The sequence below is a fragment of the Babylonia areolata genome, chromosome 1 (assembly GCF_041734735.1).
Source record: "Babylonia areolata isolate BAREFJ2019XMU chromosome 1, ASM4173473v1, whole genome shotgun sequence".
NCBI lineage: Eukaryota > Metazoa > Mollusca > Gastropoda > Neogastropoda > Buccinidae > Babylonia > Babylonia areolata.
In genome coordinates this window covers 36501797-36518911 of record NC_134876.1, presented here as the reverse complement: position 1 = coordinate 36518911, position 17115 = coordinate 36501797, and the positions used below count along the sequence as shown (strand labels likewise).

At 41.2% G+C, this 17115-nt stretch overlaps 1 protein-coding gene across 1 annotated transcript in view; it reads left to right on the top strand.

Annotated features, from left to right (window-relative positions):
* The window catches only part of LOC143282428 (calpain-9-like), a 233811-nt gene that overhangs the window by 194955 nt on the left and 21741 nt on the right, over window positions 1–17115 (top strand). The window contains exons 18-19 of the mRNA XM_076588071.1: window positions 325–441; window positions 15189–15241. Of these exons, the coding sequence (XP_076444186.1) occupies window positions 325–441; window positions 15189–15241 (170 nt within the window). The remainder of the gene's footprint in view (window positions 1–324; window positions 442–15188; window positions 15242–17115) is intronic.

Genomic DNA, 17115 nt, shown 5'->3' with positions numbered 1-17115 from the left:
GATTTTGAAGACTATCTCTCAAAGCACACACACACGTATGTATGCATCCTAATATTCCACAAATGAAAAAAATGACGATTGCTAGTTGTAGTAAAACAGCAAAATTGTCAAAATCACAATTTTGCGCCCTTGTCAGATAATAAAGAAGTGGTAAACATCTGTTCTTTATCTTGAAATGCTGATGAAGTGTTTGGAATGTAAATTGTTTAAAAACATTGTAAAATAATATCTGAAATAGGCAACTGCCATATCCGTCATTCAAACACAACTATTATTGTTCAGTGTCCGAGCTACGTTTGCAGGGGAAAACATTACTTTGTACAGGATTTCTGGTCGACTCAGACAACCTGCAGCGCATCGTCTGTCGCTATGGTGACGAGAAGGGCAAGATTCACGAGGACGACTTCATTCAGAGCTTCAGCCGTCTCTTGGCCCTTTACCGTGAGTTAATGTTGCCTTCTGTTGGCTCTAAATGTCAGTTGTTACCAATAGTACAATCCTGTAAATATGTACCAAAAGTATCTATTTGGGGAACTTTCCCATCTCTACCTATTTCAGAAATTTTAAGGTATGTTTGGAAACCAGATTGTCGTTAAAGTCCATTCTTGTAGGACTGACAATTTTGAAAGTGTTCTGGTGTTGTGTGTGTGTCTGATTGACGATTTATTGTAAATCGCTTTGAGCTGCTTAATAGCGCTACATATAAAAGTGTTCCTGTTTCTTCTTCTTCTGCTTTTCTTTTTCTTCCTGTTGTTATTATTATCATTGTGATAATCATTATCATGATAATTTGATTTTATTACCATTGTTATTACTATGTCAAATGCTGAAAGGGGCTGTAAGCCCACGATGAAAGGGGCCGTAAGCCCATGATTTCTCTCACTTTGAGAGAAATCGTGGCATTGTGAGAAATCGTGGTCGTTCCCCTCCCACTTTTTCTCACAATGTGCGAGAAATCGTGGGAAGTACCCTTTATTTTTTATCAAAAGTATTTCATGTGTCATCGAGTTGGTTTTTTGTCTTTTCCCAATGCAAATCTAGGAGAAAATTGAGAGAGAAAAAAAGAAACGAGAAATGGGGGAAACAACGACGACATTGTGACGACAATGCCGTTAGTGAAGATATCAACAATAGACGGTGTAGGTGATGGCACGATACTGGTTTAAAAAAAGTGTGAATGTATGTGTATGTCAGGGAGTGTGTGTGTGTGTGTGTGTGTGTGTGTGTGTGTGTGTGTGTGTGTGTGTGTGTTTCCTTATGTGTGTTTACTTGGCTTCTTTTACTGTTTTTGAAATATTTTCATGTTCGAAGCATCTTCTATGAAACTCAGAATCTATTTGCATGCAAAAGGATGCTGACACAAACAGATGAACAAATGAGCAATCATGAAATGAAGAACATTCTAAATAGATGTGACAGAAAAGGTTGCATTACAACAAATATCAAAACTATTGGGTCCAGTTTTCACACTCCCAACATGAGGATGAAGCATGCTATTACCTGTTACATCCCTCGGGAAAGATATGGTTTAAGTATTATTACATTATATCATATAATATTTTTTCAATATTATTTCATAGTACATTATACATTTCATATTATCAATGTCAGTGGCGTTAGCGAAGACATCAACGGAAATGACACTGAAACACAACTACTTACTGTATTTCACGTGGGATGGATCACTACAATGCATCGACCTCAAATTCAACATCGGAATCAATAGCAAGCAACGAAATTCAGGCAATGTGTATAACTCAAACAGAAATATGATATGATGTGATGTAATATGATATAATATAATACGACCTCAAATTCAACATCGGAATCAATAGCAAACAACGAAATTCAGGCAATGTGTATAACTGAAACAGAAATATAATATAATATAATATGATATAATATGATATAACATGAACCGAATCTGCTGGATGTTGGAAATAAGATCAAAATGATTCAACTTTATACTTAAATGTGACAGCAAAAAAATGTTTCACTACACTTTTCCCATACGTTGGGCGCGTGAGAAGTGGACCAAATAGTTTTGATCTTTGTTGGGGTGCAACCTTTTCTGTCACCTTTATTTAGAATGTTCTTTATTTCATCCTCGGTCATTTGTTCATCTGTTTGTGTCAGCATCCTTTCGCATGCAGGATTGCACTGCAAATAGAATCTCAGTTTCTCAGAAGACACTTAGAACATATTTTAAAACAGAGTGACAGAAGACCAAATCAACCAGCCAAGCAAACACACATAAAGAAACACACATACACAGACACACACACACAGTCACTCACACACACACACACACACACACACACACGCACGCACGCACGCACAAACACTCACTCACTCAACCACTCACTCACTCACTCACTCACTGACATACACATACATTCACACTTTTTTTAAACCAGTACTGTGTCGTCACCTTCACAATCTTTTGTTGATGTCTTCGCTAACGCCACTGTCGTTATCATGATCGTCGTTGTCGGTTCCCCCATTTCTCGTTTCTTTTTATCTCTCTCATTTTTCTATTAGATTTGCATTGGGAAAAGATAAGAAACCAACTCCGATGATAAAAGAAATATTTTTTAAAAATAAAAATAAGGGGCACTTCCCACGATTTCTCACACATTGTGAGAAATGGTGGGGGCGCCCTACACGATTTCTCACAATTGAGAGAAAACGTGGGAGGGGAACAACCACGATTTCTCGCAATCCCACGATTTCTCCCAAAGTGAGAGAAATCGTGGACTTACTAGGGCATCTTATTCACATGAAAAGTTGTTCCTGAATGATAAATGAGCTAAAGGAAGTGAATGATTTAGAATTGACCTTTCCTACCAGAAAAAAAAAACTTGTTGCAGCTCTTGAAGAATTTTCCCTGTATGACCTAAATCGAAAGAAATAGAAATACTTAAGAACTCATATATAAAAAGCGGGGAAGGTAGAGCAGTAGAAATAAAGAGGAAGAAAAGGGTCGCAGTTCAAAGGAATAGTGGATGCACACATTCACACTCTCTCCTCAACCCAGTAGCAGGGCCACATGAAGTGGTTTTTATATAGTGTTTAACAGACGCCTACAATAGCAGCACTAATTAGCACACACTACACTAAGCCCTACATTAAACGTCTTCAAGCAGTACACACTAAGTCATAATCAGCACACAGGCAGTCATCATGGATTCACATGTACTTTTTTATGCAAACATAAAGAAGAATAAAACGTCAACTTAATTTTTCATGCATATATATTTCAAATACATAAACAAAATTGTCGCTTTCATTAACAGATAGTCATCTTTTTAGAATTCTTTTTTTTTTACGCACAAGCATACAAATGTGTAATATATCCACAAAAATGTATTTTTACATATCAAAGATAACTATATTATATTGATACTTGGGAACAGAACTTTTGTTGATCCCGAACAGGGATGGTCCATCTTTTTTTCAGATATAAGCAAGACAATTGATAAAGAAGACCTGTCAAATGTAAGAATTGCTGGAGATTGGAACTTAGTTTTAAATCCAAATTTAGACTGTCATAATAATAAAAACGTAAACAATCCCAAAGCCCAGAACACTGTATTAGAAATGATGAATAATTTAGAACTGTGTGATATTTGGAGAGAACTTAACCCGGAAGTTCTCAGATATAGCTGGAGAAAACAAAACCCAGTACAGCAAAGATTAGATTCCTTGTGTCAGACTCATTAACTACCAAAGTAAATTATGCGGACATTTTATATAGATACAGGACTGACCATTCATTGATAAACCTAAAACTCAGATTTAAAGCTAAAGAAAAACATAAAAGTTATTGGAAATTCAATTCCTCTTTACTGAAAGACCCTACATATGTTAATGTTATCAATGAAATAATTTCTAAAATTAAACATCAATATTCAGTTCTACCCTATAATAGAGAAAATATCAATAATGTCCCTAATGATGAAATACAATTTACAGTTTCAGATCAATTGTTTCTTGATGTTTTACTCATGGAAATTAGAGCACAAACTATATCATACAGCATAAGAAAAAAGAGAAAGGAATCTGACAGGGGAAATCATTTAGAATATGACATAATAGCTCTAGAAAATAAACCGTACTTGAACGAGTCTGACATAAAAGTTTTGCAAGAAAAACGAACTGAAAGAGATTAGAAAATAAAAAATGGAAGGCATTATTATTAGATCAAAGCTCGATGGATCTTTGAGGGTGAAAGAATAAACAAATATTATTGCTCCATAGAAAACAGACATTTTATAAGTAAACAAATGATGAAGTTAATTACTTTATTATAAAGTATTATCAGAAACCGAAGATTCACTGAAAGAAACCAGAAAAATATATGAAACATTATATACACAGAGAATATGGAATGGAATCCAAAAGAATTGAAGATATTAGGACTCTGGTTTACGAAAGTTTCAATCACATAATTGAAAGAAGTACTCGAGATAAATTTATTGAAGTAAAACATCTACTCAGAACAGTGCTTAAAAGAACACCACCACCAACTGGAAGAGTAGCTGTATTAAAATCGTTGATATTATCTAGGCTTATTTACTTGTGGATTCTTTTCCCAAATCCACCTGACAGGCAGATCAAGCAGTTGCAAAATATGTTATGAGTTTATAAGGATAATGAAAAAAAAATGATAAAATTAGGAGACTATTCTGTTCACAGTATTTTTTTAAAAGGGGGGTTAGGGGGGGAATAGATATACCGAATATCGAAACATATTTACAATCATTGAAATTGTCATGGGTATGTAAACTGTTAGTTCAGACTCCAAGTTGGAAAATAATACTGACATAATTGTGTCCTGAAGTGAAAATCATGGACAATTATAGTCTAAAACGCTATATAACTTTCAAACTAAACCCTTTCTGGAGAGATGTTTTAACTGCATACAGTAATTTGTGTATTTAAAATTTAAAAAAAAAGTAGAGTTACGTAAGGGTAAGGAAATATTAGCTGAACCAGTATTTTTAACGAAAAATTTACTATTGCCCCCTTTTTTTTAAGTGGGCTGGACAAAATATTTTCTTTGTCAAAGATTTGATTGATGAAAATGGTAGATTCTTAACATACCAGTCTTTTTCACAAAAAGTCATATGTAAAATTAATTTCATGGAATATACAAGTTGCATACACTCGATTAAATATCATATGAATAAGATTAATATTCAGATTGAAAGTAATGAGGCGCAAATTAACACAAAATCTAAACAACCCTTAGTGAGTGTAAATAAATGATCTAAACAATATAACGAAATGTTAACGAATAAGTTAAAAGTATCTAGCATTAAATCATATATGACATGGGAGGAAAAGTTAAATACACGGTTAGAATGGGAAGTAATATTGAAAAAGATTTGCAAAATGCAAGAAGTGATGTTAAAATGGTTTCAAATTAGAATTTGTCATAGAATCTCAGCGACAAATACAAGTCTTAAAAATATGGGATTAGTAAATAATGACAAATGTAACTTCCGTGGTAGAGAGAGAGAGACTGTAAATCATTACCTGTATGATTGCCAGTATTCGCTTTCATTTTGGAAAAGATCACAAAGTATCATCATAGAAAATTGTCAAAACTGTGCTGACCTAAACTTTAATATTAAGCTTATACTATTTTGGAACTGAAGAAAACAGCAGAACTGATTACTTATTAGATCTTATCCTATTACTTGGAAAATTCTTTATATACAGATGTAGAATAAACAAACTTAAACCAAAATTCAATATCCAAACGTTCTTGGCAGAATTGAACATATACAAAATTGAAAAACACGCACATCTGCTGAATATACAAAATCACGAATTTGATATAAAATAGCTCCCATTCATGAACTTAATAGAATAATGAATTATGTCAAAATAGTTTTTCATTGCCTAACTTAAAAGAAAAAGATCCTCTGTTTAATCTTATTGCCTTAATCTGTTATTACTCAGTCGATGTGTGTGTGTGTGTGTGTGTGTGTGTGTGTGTGTGTGTGTGTGTGTGTGTGTGTGTGTGTGATTATATATATGTATGTTTTGACATAAGTTCTGCCTTTTCGTGCTTTGTCTTGTCGTGATGTGTATCATATTACCTATTTAGATAGCGAAAAAATGAAGTATACACATAATACCTATTTGTTCATATAAAGAAAGTGTCCTTAATTTTGTCCATGTATGTATCCTTTTTGTTGTTGTTGTTTGTTTTTGTTTGTTTTGTCTGTCGTTGATGCGCGCATCTTTGTTTTCCTTTGTAGTTCGTGCAGATAATGAAGGAAAGGGTGCAGGGTATGGAACATATATATACTATATCTTTATATATATGTCCAATGTCTTATTACAGATCTTTTTCATATCTATGCAGTAACTTATTGTGATGTATTGTATCTGTATTGTTTAGTATTAAGTTTTTGCTTCTAAAAAAAAGAATAAAGAATAAAGAGATAAACGATTGAATAAAATGTTTTTTGAAACTTAAAAAAAGAAAAAGGGTTTCATTTTCGTCCAGAAAACATTTTAAAATTATGTTGTATACTAGTTTATTCCTTCGTCCGAACTTACTGTGTTCAATACAACAGTTCATACAACAGACTTTACAGAGTGAAAAAAATAACTTAGATGAAGAGAAGAAATATGTACAGGAATTAAACCCAAAAGCTTTTACAGACTATGCCTGATGACCTGATGATGACACCACAATATATCATCAGAATGAAGCAATAGAAAAATGCAAGTAAGATACCGTTCCTGGCCTAGACAAAGTTCACTACTTGGATATCGAGGAGCTATGGGAAGAAGGCAGAAGCAAATTTTCAATCTATATCAAAAGTTTCCACACAGCACATGTGCTGGAGGACTGGACACACAACTTCTTAAAACCCATGCCAAAACCATGGAAGGATGTTCGCCAGGTAAGCCGCTACCAGATTATACTTGCTCACGGAATGCATAATAGCCAGGAAACTTGCAAGGAATCTTGAGCAGAGGCACATTCTCCCACCAGATCAAGGTGGGTAAGTGTACATGGGAACATCCGGCAGCTTTCGCTTGTAAGGTAAATAAAGGATTTCAAAGAAATTAAGAAACTAAGCTATAGCAACTAAACTGGAATGTGTTTAGAATAAAGTCCAGTTTGCACACCTCATGGAGCTGCTGCGAAAGTATGGAGTGAGTTTGACACCAAGATGATAGCAGCAGCACTTCAGGAAAGAACCGTCATCATACGTCTTGGAGGCCGGATGTCTGCACCCTCTAAACTTTCCATGGGACTGCCACAAGAATCTCCTCACTTTCCTGTCTTCTACAACGTTTGCACAAAAGGGCTCGCAGACTTGAACAACAAGAGTATCATCCACTTCACAAACGCGTCTTTGGGTTCTTTGGGTACGTTGCTTTACTTTCCTGACCAGCACTGCAAGTGTCTGTATCTCTTGGGCCTGGATGACGCCGCGATATTATGATAGGAAGTGTGGAGTACAGCCTTCTCACGTTGTCTCAAACGAAAATGGACCTCCATAGCATCATATTCATGATCATCGTCATCCTCCTCCCCTTCCGTCATCATCAGTATAAAAAAAAAAAAAACACCGTGGGACTGCGGACATGATTTTTGCTATGCGCCAACTCCAGGAAAAATGCCAGGAGCAACACAGTGACCTCTTCGTTACCTTTGACGATCTGACCAAGGCTTTTGATACGGTCAGCAGAGAAGGCTTGTGGAAGATTGATTGATTGATATGGATACTTATATAGCGACCATCCTCGGTCAGAGACCAAGCTCTAAGCGCTTTACTAACACGGGGTCATTTGCACAACAGGCTGCCTACCTGGGTAGAGCCAACTGACGGCTGCCACTGGGTGCTCACTATTCGTTTCCTGTGTCATTCAGTCAGATTTCAGGCACGTACACATACACACTCAGACAGACATGTAACATTTTACGTGTATAACCGTTTTGTTTATTTACTCCACATTGTAGGCAGCCATACTCTGTTTTTGGGGAGCGGGGGTTGTGGGGGCGGGGTTTGGGGGGGGTGCATGCTGGGTATGTTCTTGTTTCCATAAACCACCTAACACTGACATAGATTACAGGATCTTTAACGTGCGTATTTAATCTTCTGCGTGCGTATACACACGAAGGGGGTTCAAGCACTAGCAGGTCTGTGCAAATGGTGACCTGGGAGATCGGAAAAATCTCCACCCTTTACCCACCAGGCGCCGTCACCGAGGTTCGAACCTGGGACCCTCAGATTGAAAGTCCAACGCTTCAACCGTTCGGCTATTGTGAAGATCATGGAGAAGTTCGGCTGCCCAGCAAGTTCATCACAATCGTCCGGCAGTTCCACGACGGCATGAGGGCGAAAGTTCTTAATGACGGAGACGAGTCAGAGGCCTTCCTGGTGACAAACGGTTTTAAACAAGGCTGCGTTCTCGCCCCGACTCTGTTCAATATGGTATTCTCTGCCATGCTGCCAGATGCCTTCCGTGACTGCGAAGAAGGAATCCACGTCAGGTACAAGACTGACGGGAAATTGTTCAACCTCGGGTGCCTGCAGGCTGATACAAAGGTGAAAAAGACTGTCATCAGAGGCTTCTTGTTTGCTGATGACTGCGCACTTAAGGCCAGCACAGAGCAGAAGAAGCAGTGTGAAATGGACTGTTTCTCACAAGCCTGCGACAACTTCGGTCTCACCATCAGCATCAAAACGACTGAAGTTATGTATCAGCCAGTCCCAGGAAAGTTATACCAGGAGCCATGCATCACATCCAGGCAGTCGACAACGTCGCCTACTTGGACAGCACACTCACTCGCGCAGTGAACATAGACGCTGAGGTCAACAACAGGATCGCCAAAGCCAGCGCCGCCTTTTGGAGACTGTCAGATGGTGTCTGGGAGCAGATAGGACTCAGCGCTACCACGAAGGTCTACTGTGCAGTGGTCCTTACCTCTCTTCTCTACGCCAGCGAGACCTGAACTGTCTGCAGCGGACACGCTAAACAGCTCAAACGCTTCCACCTGATCTGTCTCCACGTACTCTTTCACATCAGGTAGCAGGACAAAGTCCCGACATGGAAGTCCTGGAACGAGCTGGCCTCTTCAGCGTATACACCATCATGCAGAAAGTCCAAGTCAGGTGGGCTGGATAGGTAGTCAGAATGCCATACAGTCAACTGCCTAAGCAGCTGCTGTACGGAGAACTGTGTCAGGACATGCACTGAGTTGGAGGGCAGAAGAAACGCTACAAAGACTGGCTCAAAGCGTCCTTCAAAGACCTGGGCGTCGACATCAACACGTGGGAGACGCTTGCTCTGGACCGACCAGCTTGGCGCATCAAGATCACCACAGGATCCCTTGCAGCTGAAGCCAGGTGCATCACGGAGGCGCAACGAAAGCGTGCTGTGCGCAAGGCCTGAGCAGCATCCACTGCCATGACAGCACCCACTCAAGGGCGTCGGCTCAGGAGAGCCACCGACGGCTATCTAGCTCCACCGTGCTGTGTGCATGCCACACGCAGTTGGCCCCCGGGGTGTGTCTACCCATGCATGCGAAGTCTGGATCCGGTAGAATCTGCGGAAGAAACTTATCGGTTCAACGGAGATGAAGGCGGTTACAGCAACGCACTGTGGAGTGCGGAGAGCAAGATGAGACACCGAAAGGATATCTTGGTCATCCACTGCATCCGTGCTCATCCTCCAGTTGTCTCGACTTAGTCTTGCCACTGGAAATTGGTGGACCCGGACGAGAGAGTGAGGTCGACGTTGCGCAACTCCTCTTCACTTTAAACAAACTCATCGCGCAAGTCATCAGTCATCCAAAATGACCTTTCATCCTTCATCATTTCATCACCCCCAAGTCCTGTGGCGACAGGCGAGCAACGAAACAACAGGTGTGGGTACACTGGCAGTCGCAGCCGCAGACCTGCACGCAGGCGGCTCAGGCCATAGGGTCGTTCTTCATCGACAGGAGCAGCGATGGAGCTCGGCAGCCGTCTGAGCGTCTGAGCAGCCCTCTTTAGGAATGCACTGCTCACCTCCCTGGCATGAGGAAGGGGCTAGAAAAGGTGCCCTAGAAAAGCTGCTCCATATCACCCTGGCTAGCATTCCGCAGCTGCGGGGACCCTACATCAGCGGCCGAAACAAAGAGAAAGAAAAGAAAAAAACAAGGATCGTTCCTCTCACCATTGGTGCTTGGAACATAAGGACTCTCCTGGAGATAACGCGGACAGACCCCAAAGGAGAACGGCACTAGTTGCATCCGAACTCGCCAGATACAACATCGACATCGCAGCCTTGAGTGAGACTCGGCTTGCAGGTGAAGGCGAGCTCTGTGAACGGGGATTTGGTTACACCTTCTTCTGAAGTGGACGTGGAAGCGAGGAGCGACGTGAGGCTGGCGTTGGTTTTGCAGTAAAAACAGCACTTGTCAGCAAGCTAGCTGGAATCCCAAAGGGAGTCAACGATAGGCTTATGACCATGAAACTCCCACTGGCATCTGGCCAGAAGCACCTCACCATTGTCAGTGCCTACGCCCCAACCATGACCAACCCGGATGAAGTGAAGGCGAAGTTCTATGAGGACCTTCACTCTGTCATTGCTGCTATCCCTAAAGCAGACAAGCTCATAATTCTTGGGGACTTCAATGCTAGAGTTGGCTCTGACTACATCTCCTGGGATGGAGTGATTGGAAAGCATGGCGTGGGCCACTGCAACCCAAATGGATTGCTTTTGCTTCAGACCTGTGCAGAGCACGAACTGCTGATAACCAACAGTTTTCTGCCTCCCTAGGACGTAACAGGACGTCATGGATGCACCCTCTCTCAAAGCATTGGCATCTCATCGATTACGTCATCGTCAGGAAAAGGGATAGGCAAGATGTACGTGTGACAAAGACATGTGCGGCGCCAAGTGTTGGATAGGCCATCGCCTTGTAGTCTCGAAGCTGAATATTCGAATCCAGCCCAAGTGACGCCCCCAAGGCCAGAAGGCTCCAAAACGGCTCAACATCGCTAAGCTGAAAAACATCACCATCAAACAGACCTTTGTGGAGCTGCTGGAAGATCGTGTGGAATCCACCTCTCTGGACAACCAGAATGTGGAGTCTCACTGGAGGACCCTGCGCGAGCTGATCTATAGTACAGCTTCAGAGACCCTGGGACCCATGACCAGAAAGCACAAAGACTGGTTTGATGAAAACCGTGATGAAATCAAGCAGCTTCTGGATGTGAAACGCCATCTGCATCAAGCCTACCTGAGCAACCCGAAGTCCACATCAAAAAAGGATGTGTACAATGCCATCCACAGGACTGTTCAGCAAAAGTTACGTCAGATGCAGGATAAGTGGCTGAGCGACAAAGCCGATGAGATCCAGGGATATGCTGACAGGCACGATATGAAGAGGTTCTATGATGCCTTAAAAGAAGTCTACGGTCCCACATCCTCAGGATCATCCCCCCTCCTCAGTGCAGATGGGAATACCTTGATCACAGAGAAGGAGAAAATTCTCAAACGCTAGACTGAGCACTTCAACAGTGTCTTAAATCGCCCTTCCTCCATAAATGATGAAGCCATAGACCGTCTCCCAGAAGTCCCCATCAACAAAGCACTGGACGATCCGCCAACACTTCTTGAGACCCAGAAAGCAATCCGTCTGCTATCCAGTGGCAAAGCACCTGGATCAGACTCCATACCAGCAGAGGTCTACAAGGATGGAAGCACTGTGCTGACTGAGAAGCTCCATCAGCTGTACTCAATCATGTGGAAAGAAGAGACGATCCCCCAGGATTTCCAAGATGCATCTATCATTCACTTGTACAAGCGAAAGGGGAACCGGCAAGCCTGTGATAACCATCGGGGCATTTCCTTGCTCTCCATCGCAGGCAAGATAATTGCCAGGATCCTACTAAACCGCCTCACAGCACACCTTGACCAAGGTCATTTGCCTGAGAGCCAGTGTGGATTCCGGAAAGAGCGCGGAACCACCAACATGGTGTTTACTGCAAGGCAGCAGCAAGAGAAATGTCAGGAGCAAAATGCTGCTCTGTTCTCCACCTATGTCGACCTCACTAAAGCCTTCGACACCGTGAGTAGAGAGGGACTGTGAAAGATCATGGCCAAGTACGGATGCCCTCGGAAATTTATTTCCTTGGTCAGCCAATTCCATGAAGGCATGCAGGCTCGAGTCCAGGACAATGGCGAAACATCTGCTCCTTTTCCTGTTACAAATGGTGTCAAGCAAGGCTGCGTCCTGGCTCCAACACTGTTCAGCCTCATGTTCTCTGCAGTGCTTACTGATGCCTTCAGAGATGGCGATGTTGGAATTGGCCAAAGGTACCGAACAGATGGCAAGCTGTTTAACCTCAGAAGGCTTCAAGCAAAAACGAAGGTCATGACAGACATCATCAGAGACTTTTTGTTTGCTGATGATTGTGCCCTCAACGCTGGATCTGAAGCTGACATGCAACTCAGCATCGACAAATTTGCCACTGCCAGCAGGAACTTCGGCCTTACCATCAGCACGAGGAAAACTGAAGTTCTCCATCAGCCAGCTCCAGGGAAACCCCACGTTAAGCCCAGCATCACAGTCAACGGTCAGAGACTCAGTGCGGTGGAGCGGTTCACATACCTTGGCAGCACACTGTCACGAAATGCGACCATCGACGATGAAGTGAACGTCAGGATTGCAAGAGCAAGCGCAACTTTTGGTAGACTCTATGCAAATGTCTGGAACAGAAGAGGCATTGGTCTTGAGACCAAACTAAAGGTCTACAGAGCAGTAGTTCTCCCCACACTACTGTACGACTGCAAAACTTGGACAGTGTACCAACGACATGGCAAGAAGTTGAACCACTTCCACACAACATGCATAAGGAAGCTACTGAACATCAAGTGGCAAGACAGGACCCCAGACACGGAGGTGCTTGCAAAAGCCACCCTTCCCAGCATCTTCACCATCCTGATGCAGTCCCAGCTTCGCTGGGCTGGACACGTGGCGCGCATGCCAGACCATCGGCTGCCCAAAAGGCTCTTCTATGGCGAGCTGCAACAAGGGAAGAGATCACACGTAGGTCAGAAGAAGCGCTTCAGCGATACTCTGAAAGTCTCTCTGAAAGCGTTTGATATCAACCCTGACTCCTGGGATGAATCTGCAGCGGACCGTGACAAATGGCGCGCTGCTGTGCACAAAGGTGCCAAGTTGTGCGAGGCCAACAGGACTGCTGCAGCTGTTCAGAAGAGGCAGGCCAGAAAGTCACGGGCAAACAAGCTCCCTGACAATGATATGCCTGTCTTTGTCTGCCCCAACTGTCGGCGAACATTTCGTGCGCAGATTGGACTATTCAGCCATCTGCGCACTCACAGATAGATTCATGAGCATCCCTCCCCCACCACCACCACCCTCCCCCCATCCCTCAGCTGGATGACAACGATGGTCATCATCGATCTCGATGGACACACACCATTTGTGTCCCTCATGTGAACGAGCCTTCAGGGCCTGGACTGGCTTCATCAGTCATCTCCGGCCACCGATCTTCCATCTGATTTTTGAAGCCATGATTCAGAAGGACGAACATAATGTGTGAGCGCGCATTTATGTGTATATGTATGTCATAGGAGCTGGGTGTCTGTGTGTGTGTGTGTGTGTGTGTGTGTGTGTGTGTGTTCTGGGAGCAGGAAAATGTGTGTGTGTGTTCTGGGAGCAGGGGAATGTGTGTGTGTGTGTGTGTGTGTGTGTGTGTGTGTGGACTGTGGGAGATGTGAGAGTGTAACTGCTTGAATGCATGCATGTGCTGTGTATGGTCTATGACATATGTTTGTGGAAATGTGTGTGTATGTTTGTATGCATGCACGTGCGTAATCCTGCCGAGTGACGCTTTATGCGTTTGTGAACCGCACATGTGTATGTGTGAGAAGATGTCAGGGGTGGGGGTCTTAGTACGTACGTCTGTCGGTACGTAGTACGTCGGTACGTCTGTGGGCCTTGGTGTGCAGTGTCAATATGCAATAGATGCACGTTTAAAAAACATCATTTATTTATCTAGTTAAATGTTAATGTATTACACAAATCTATTTCAGGTTCGTTGGGTTTATGCGAAGATCAGGCATCTGCTCCTCTTTTTTTTTTATATTCAGGCCTCTTGTTTTTTTTACAACAGATATGGTGTAGCGTACATAGATCAGTCCGCACGCTTTGACACCTTGAAACAGAAACGTAAAACCCATTATAAAATATGTAGGCCCAAAATTAGTAAAATACTGTTTTCGAATCTTGAAGCAAACGGATAGTAGTTAAGAAAGCACACGAACTGCTGCTACCCTTGCATGATAAAGGGACTGTCAACTCGGTATCTCATGTAAAATATATTCCATGTGACAACCAGTTTCAACAAGTATGGCTGTTTGGTTGTGGTACATAAAAGCATTTTTGTATCGCTTTATTTTAGAACTTTTGTCATCGATGCAATAACTTGCAAATATTTATGGCATAGTTAAACTGTATTCGTCGGGGAAACATGTATGCCTTTGAAAGGAAGTATATCGAAATGCTCAAATACTAACCCGAATGGTGTTGTGCCAGCTAAACATGCACAGGATCTGTTCAAATAAGACAGAAAAAAATGTCTAGTGTTTTCCAGAACCAGAATTAGAAACTCACTTCAGACTGCTTCTGTGCAACATTACATCTGGGAATGAAATCCACTTTGTCCAGGAGAATGTTATTTGGGGGGGTGGGGGGGGGGGGACTATAACCGCCCAAAATGAATTAGAAAACCGAAAAATTCCAAACGTTCTATGTCCTAATGACCCACAATCCTGAAACAATAGATGACCTTGCCAAATTTATCAGATGTCAAAAATTACGATCTGCTGTCGATCATAACTATCATTCCCTTATTTCCACTGTTTGTGGTCCAGAAAATTATTAAAATCTAAGTTTATCTTTACTCGGGTCATCTTGAGTTTCTCTCTCTCTGCTCCTCATTATACATACATACATACATACATACATATATATATATATATATATATATACATATATATATATATATATCTGTGTGTGTGTGTGCGTGTGTGTGTTTGTGTGTGTGCATATATTATTCGTGTGTTGTTGTTTTTCTGTGTCGCTCGCTCACTCAGTTGTTCATCATTGTTATACATCTTCTGCTTTTTTTTTTCAGGCACATTCAAGAAAAGATCCTCTGACGGAAAAATCACCCAGAATCTGAGCCAGGTGATTATTCTGATTACCTTTTTTATGTCATACAGAATTTACCCGTACTATAGAACTATTTTCTACCCCTCTATCTCATTCCTCCTGTTATTTTGCGACATCTCATTCTTCAGCTTTTCAAGAGATACTTTCAAGCTAATAAAAAAGATAGCTCCAAGACCCTTTCCCCTTCCGTCGAAATAAGAAACTAAATGCTTCATTATCTCCACGTCTTTCGTCTTTGTATGTTTTTTTGGTTTCCCTGTAGAAGACTCAGGGTGGAAACTCGAGTTACAATCCTTGCATCGTTTTGTGTTGTTCGTGTTCCCTCCCTCCAGTAGCATACCATGTTTTCTCTGTCGTGGTTTTATATCAAAATAGAAACCACAGTTCTTTCACACACGTTTTGTTAACATTGTTTTCGGATTGTTAAGTTGCTGAACATGATGTGTAAGAAAGCGTGGGAAGTTCCCCATATTTTTGTCAAAAATATTTCCTTTTTCATCGGAGTTGAGTTCTTGCCTTTCCCAATGCAAATCTAAGAGAAAAACGAGAGACAAAAAGAAAAGAGAAATGGGGGGCGACGACAACGACGACCATGACTGATATAATGACGTGAAGACATGAACAATAGACGGTGATGCACAGAACTCGTTTTAAAAAAAGTGTGAATGTATGTGTATGTCAGTGAATGTGTGTGTGTGTGTGTGTGTGTGTTTGTTTCCATTTGCGTGTTTACTTGGGTGTGGTTTTGTCCTTTTCTTTCACTCTGTTAATATAATATAATATAATATAATATAATATAATATAATATAATATAATTTAAACCGAATCTGTCCCGAGGGATGTTGGGAATAATATCAAAATGATTCAACCCTCTTCAAAAATGCGACAGAAAAAAAAGAGAAATCGTGGGCTTACAGTCCCTTTCAATAGGGGTTCACATTCGACAGATTACTGCTTATTACATAATGGAAAAGAAAGAAAAACAACATGCATAAATGATAGCAAACTCACAGAAAGAATTATGTTTCGTCATAGTTAACAGATTTTGTCTGCTACACCTCTATTTTGTATATTTTGGTCTGCATTCGAAATTTGATATCTGAGCTAAAGGCAAAAAATAGAAACATAGAAAAACCAAGAATACTCTCCTCTGAACCTCTCACAATTCCAGATTATAATTTTCCAAACTGACAGTATTCTGTAAGTAATCATATTTCAAATCTTCATACACTGGACACGCAAAAATAAAATGAATTTCGGTTTCAAGTGTGTCACTCTAATATAGACATTTCCAACCTTCTGGTTTTCTTGAATATCGTTTATTTGTGAACATTAATTTGTCACAATCCCATCCTAAACTGAGCGAGTGTGTTGCGATAAGTGTTTATCCTTAAAACATTTTACGTATTACTCTCGTCCAAATCAGGCCTTGTACTTTTTATCTCACACAAAGTGGCCATGCCAACGATAAGAAAGGGAGCTGTGCAGTCTTACTAAGTTCTTTGAAAATAGTTTCTCCTGTCTACACCCAAATAAACACACTTGCTCAAACACATTCTTACACAGAACAGTTTGAACTTTTGTTGCCCAAGTAACAGTTCCATTTTCATGCATTTTTAACCTTTTATATGCGTTCTTTTTATAAAATGATGTTCAGGCTGCTTTAGTAATTGAAACCAGTATATAAACATTTAACGACTGCATCAGTATATAAAGGATACCGGCACAGTTCCCCGTAAACCATGTCCTATGGAGTCTTATTTGTGACGTGCAGCAGACGTTTGCGAGCATGAAGCTGAATCCGTTCTGTCTGTTCATATCTATCGAATCCCCAATTTTCTGCTCCGTACAACAAAACAGGAACGACCTGTGTGTCAAACAGTATGAAA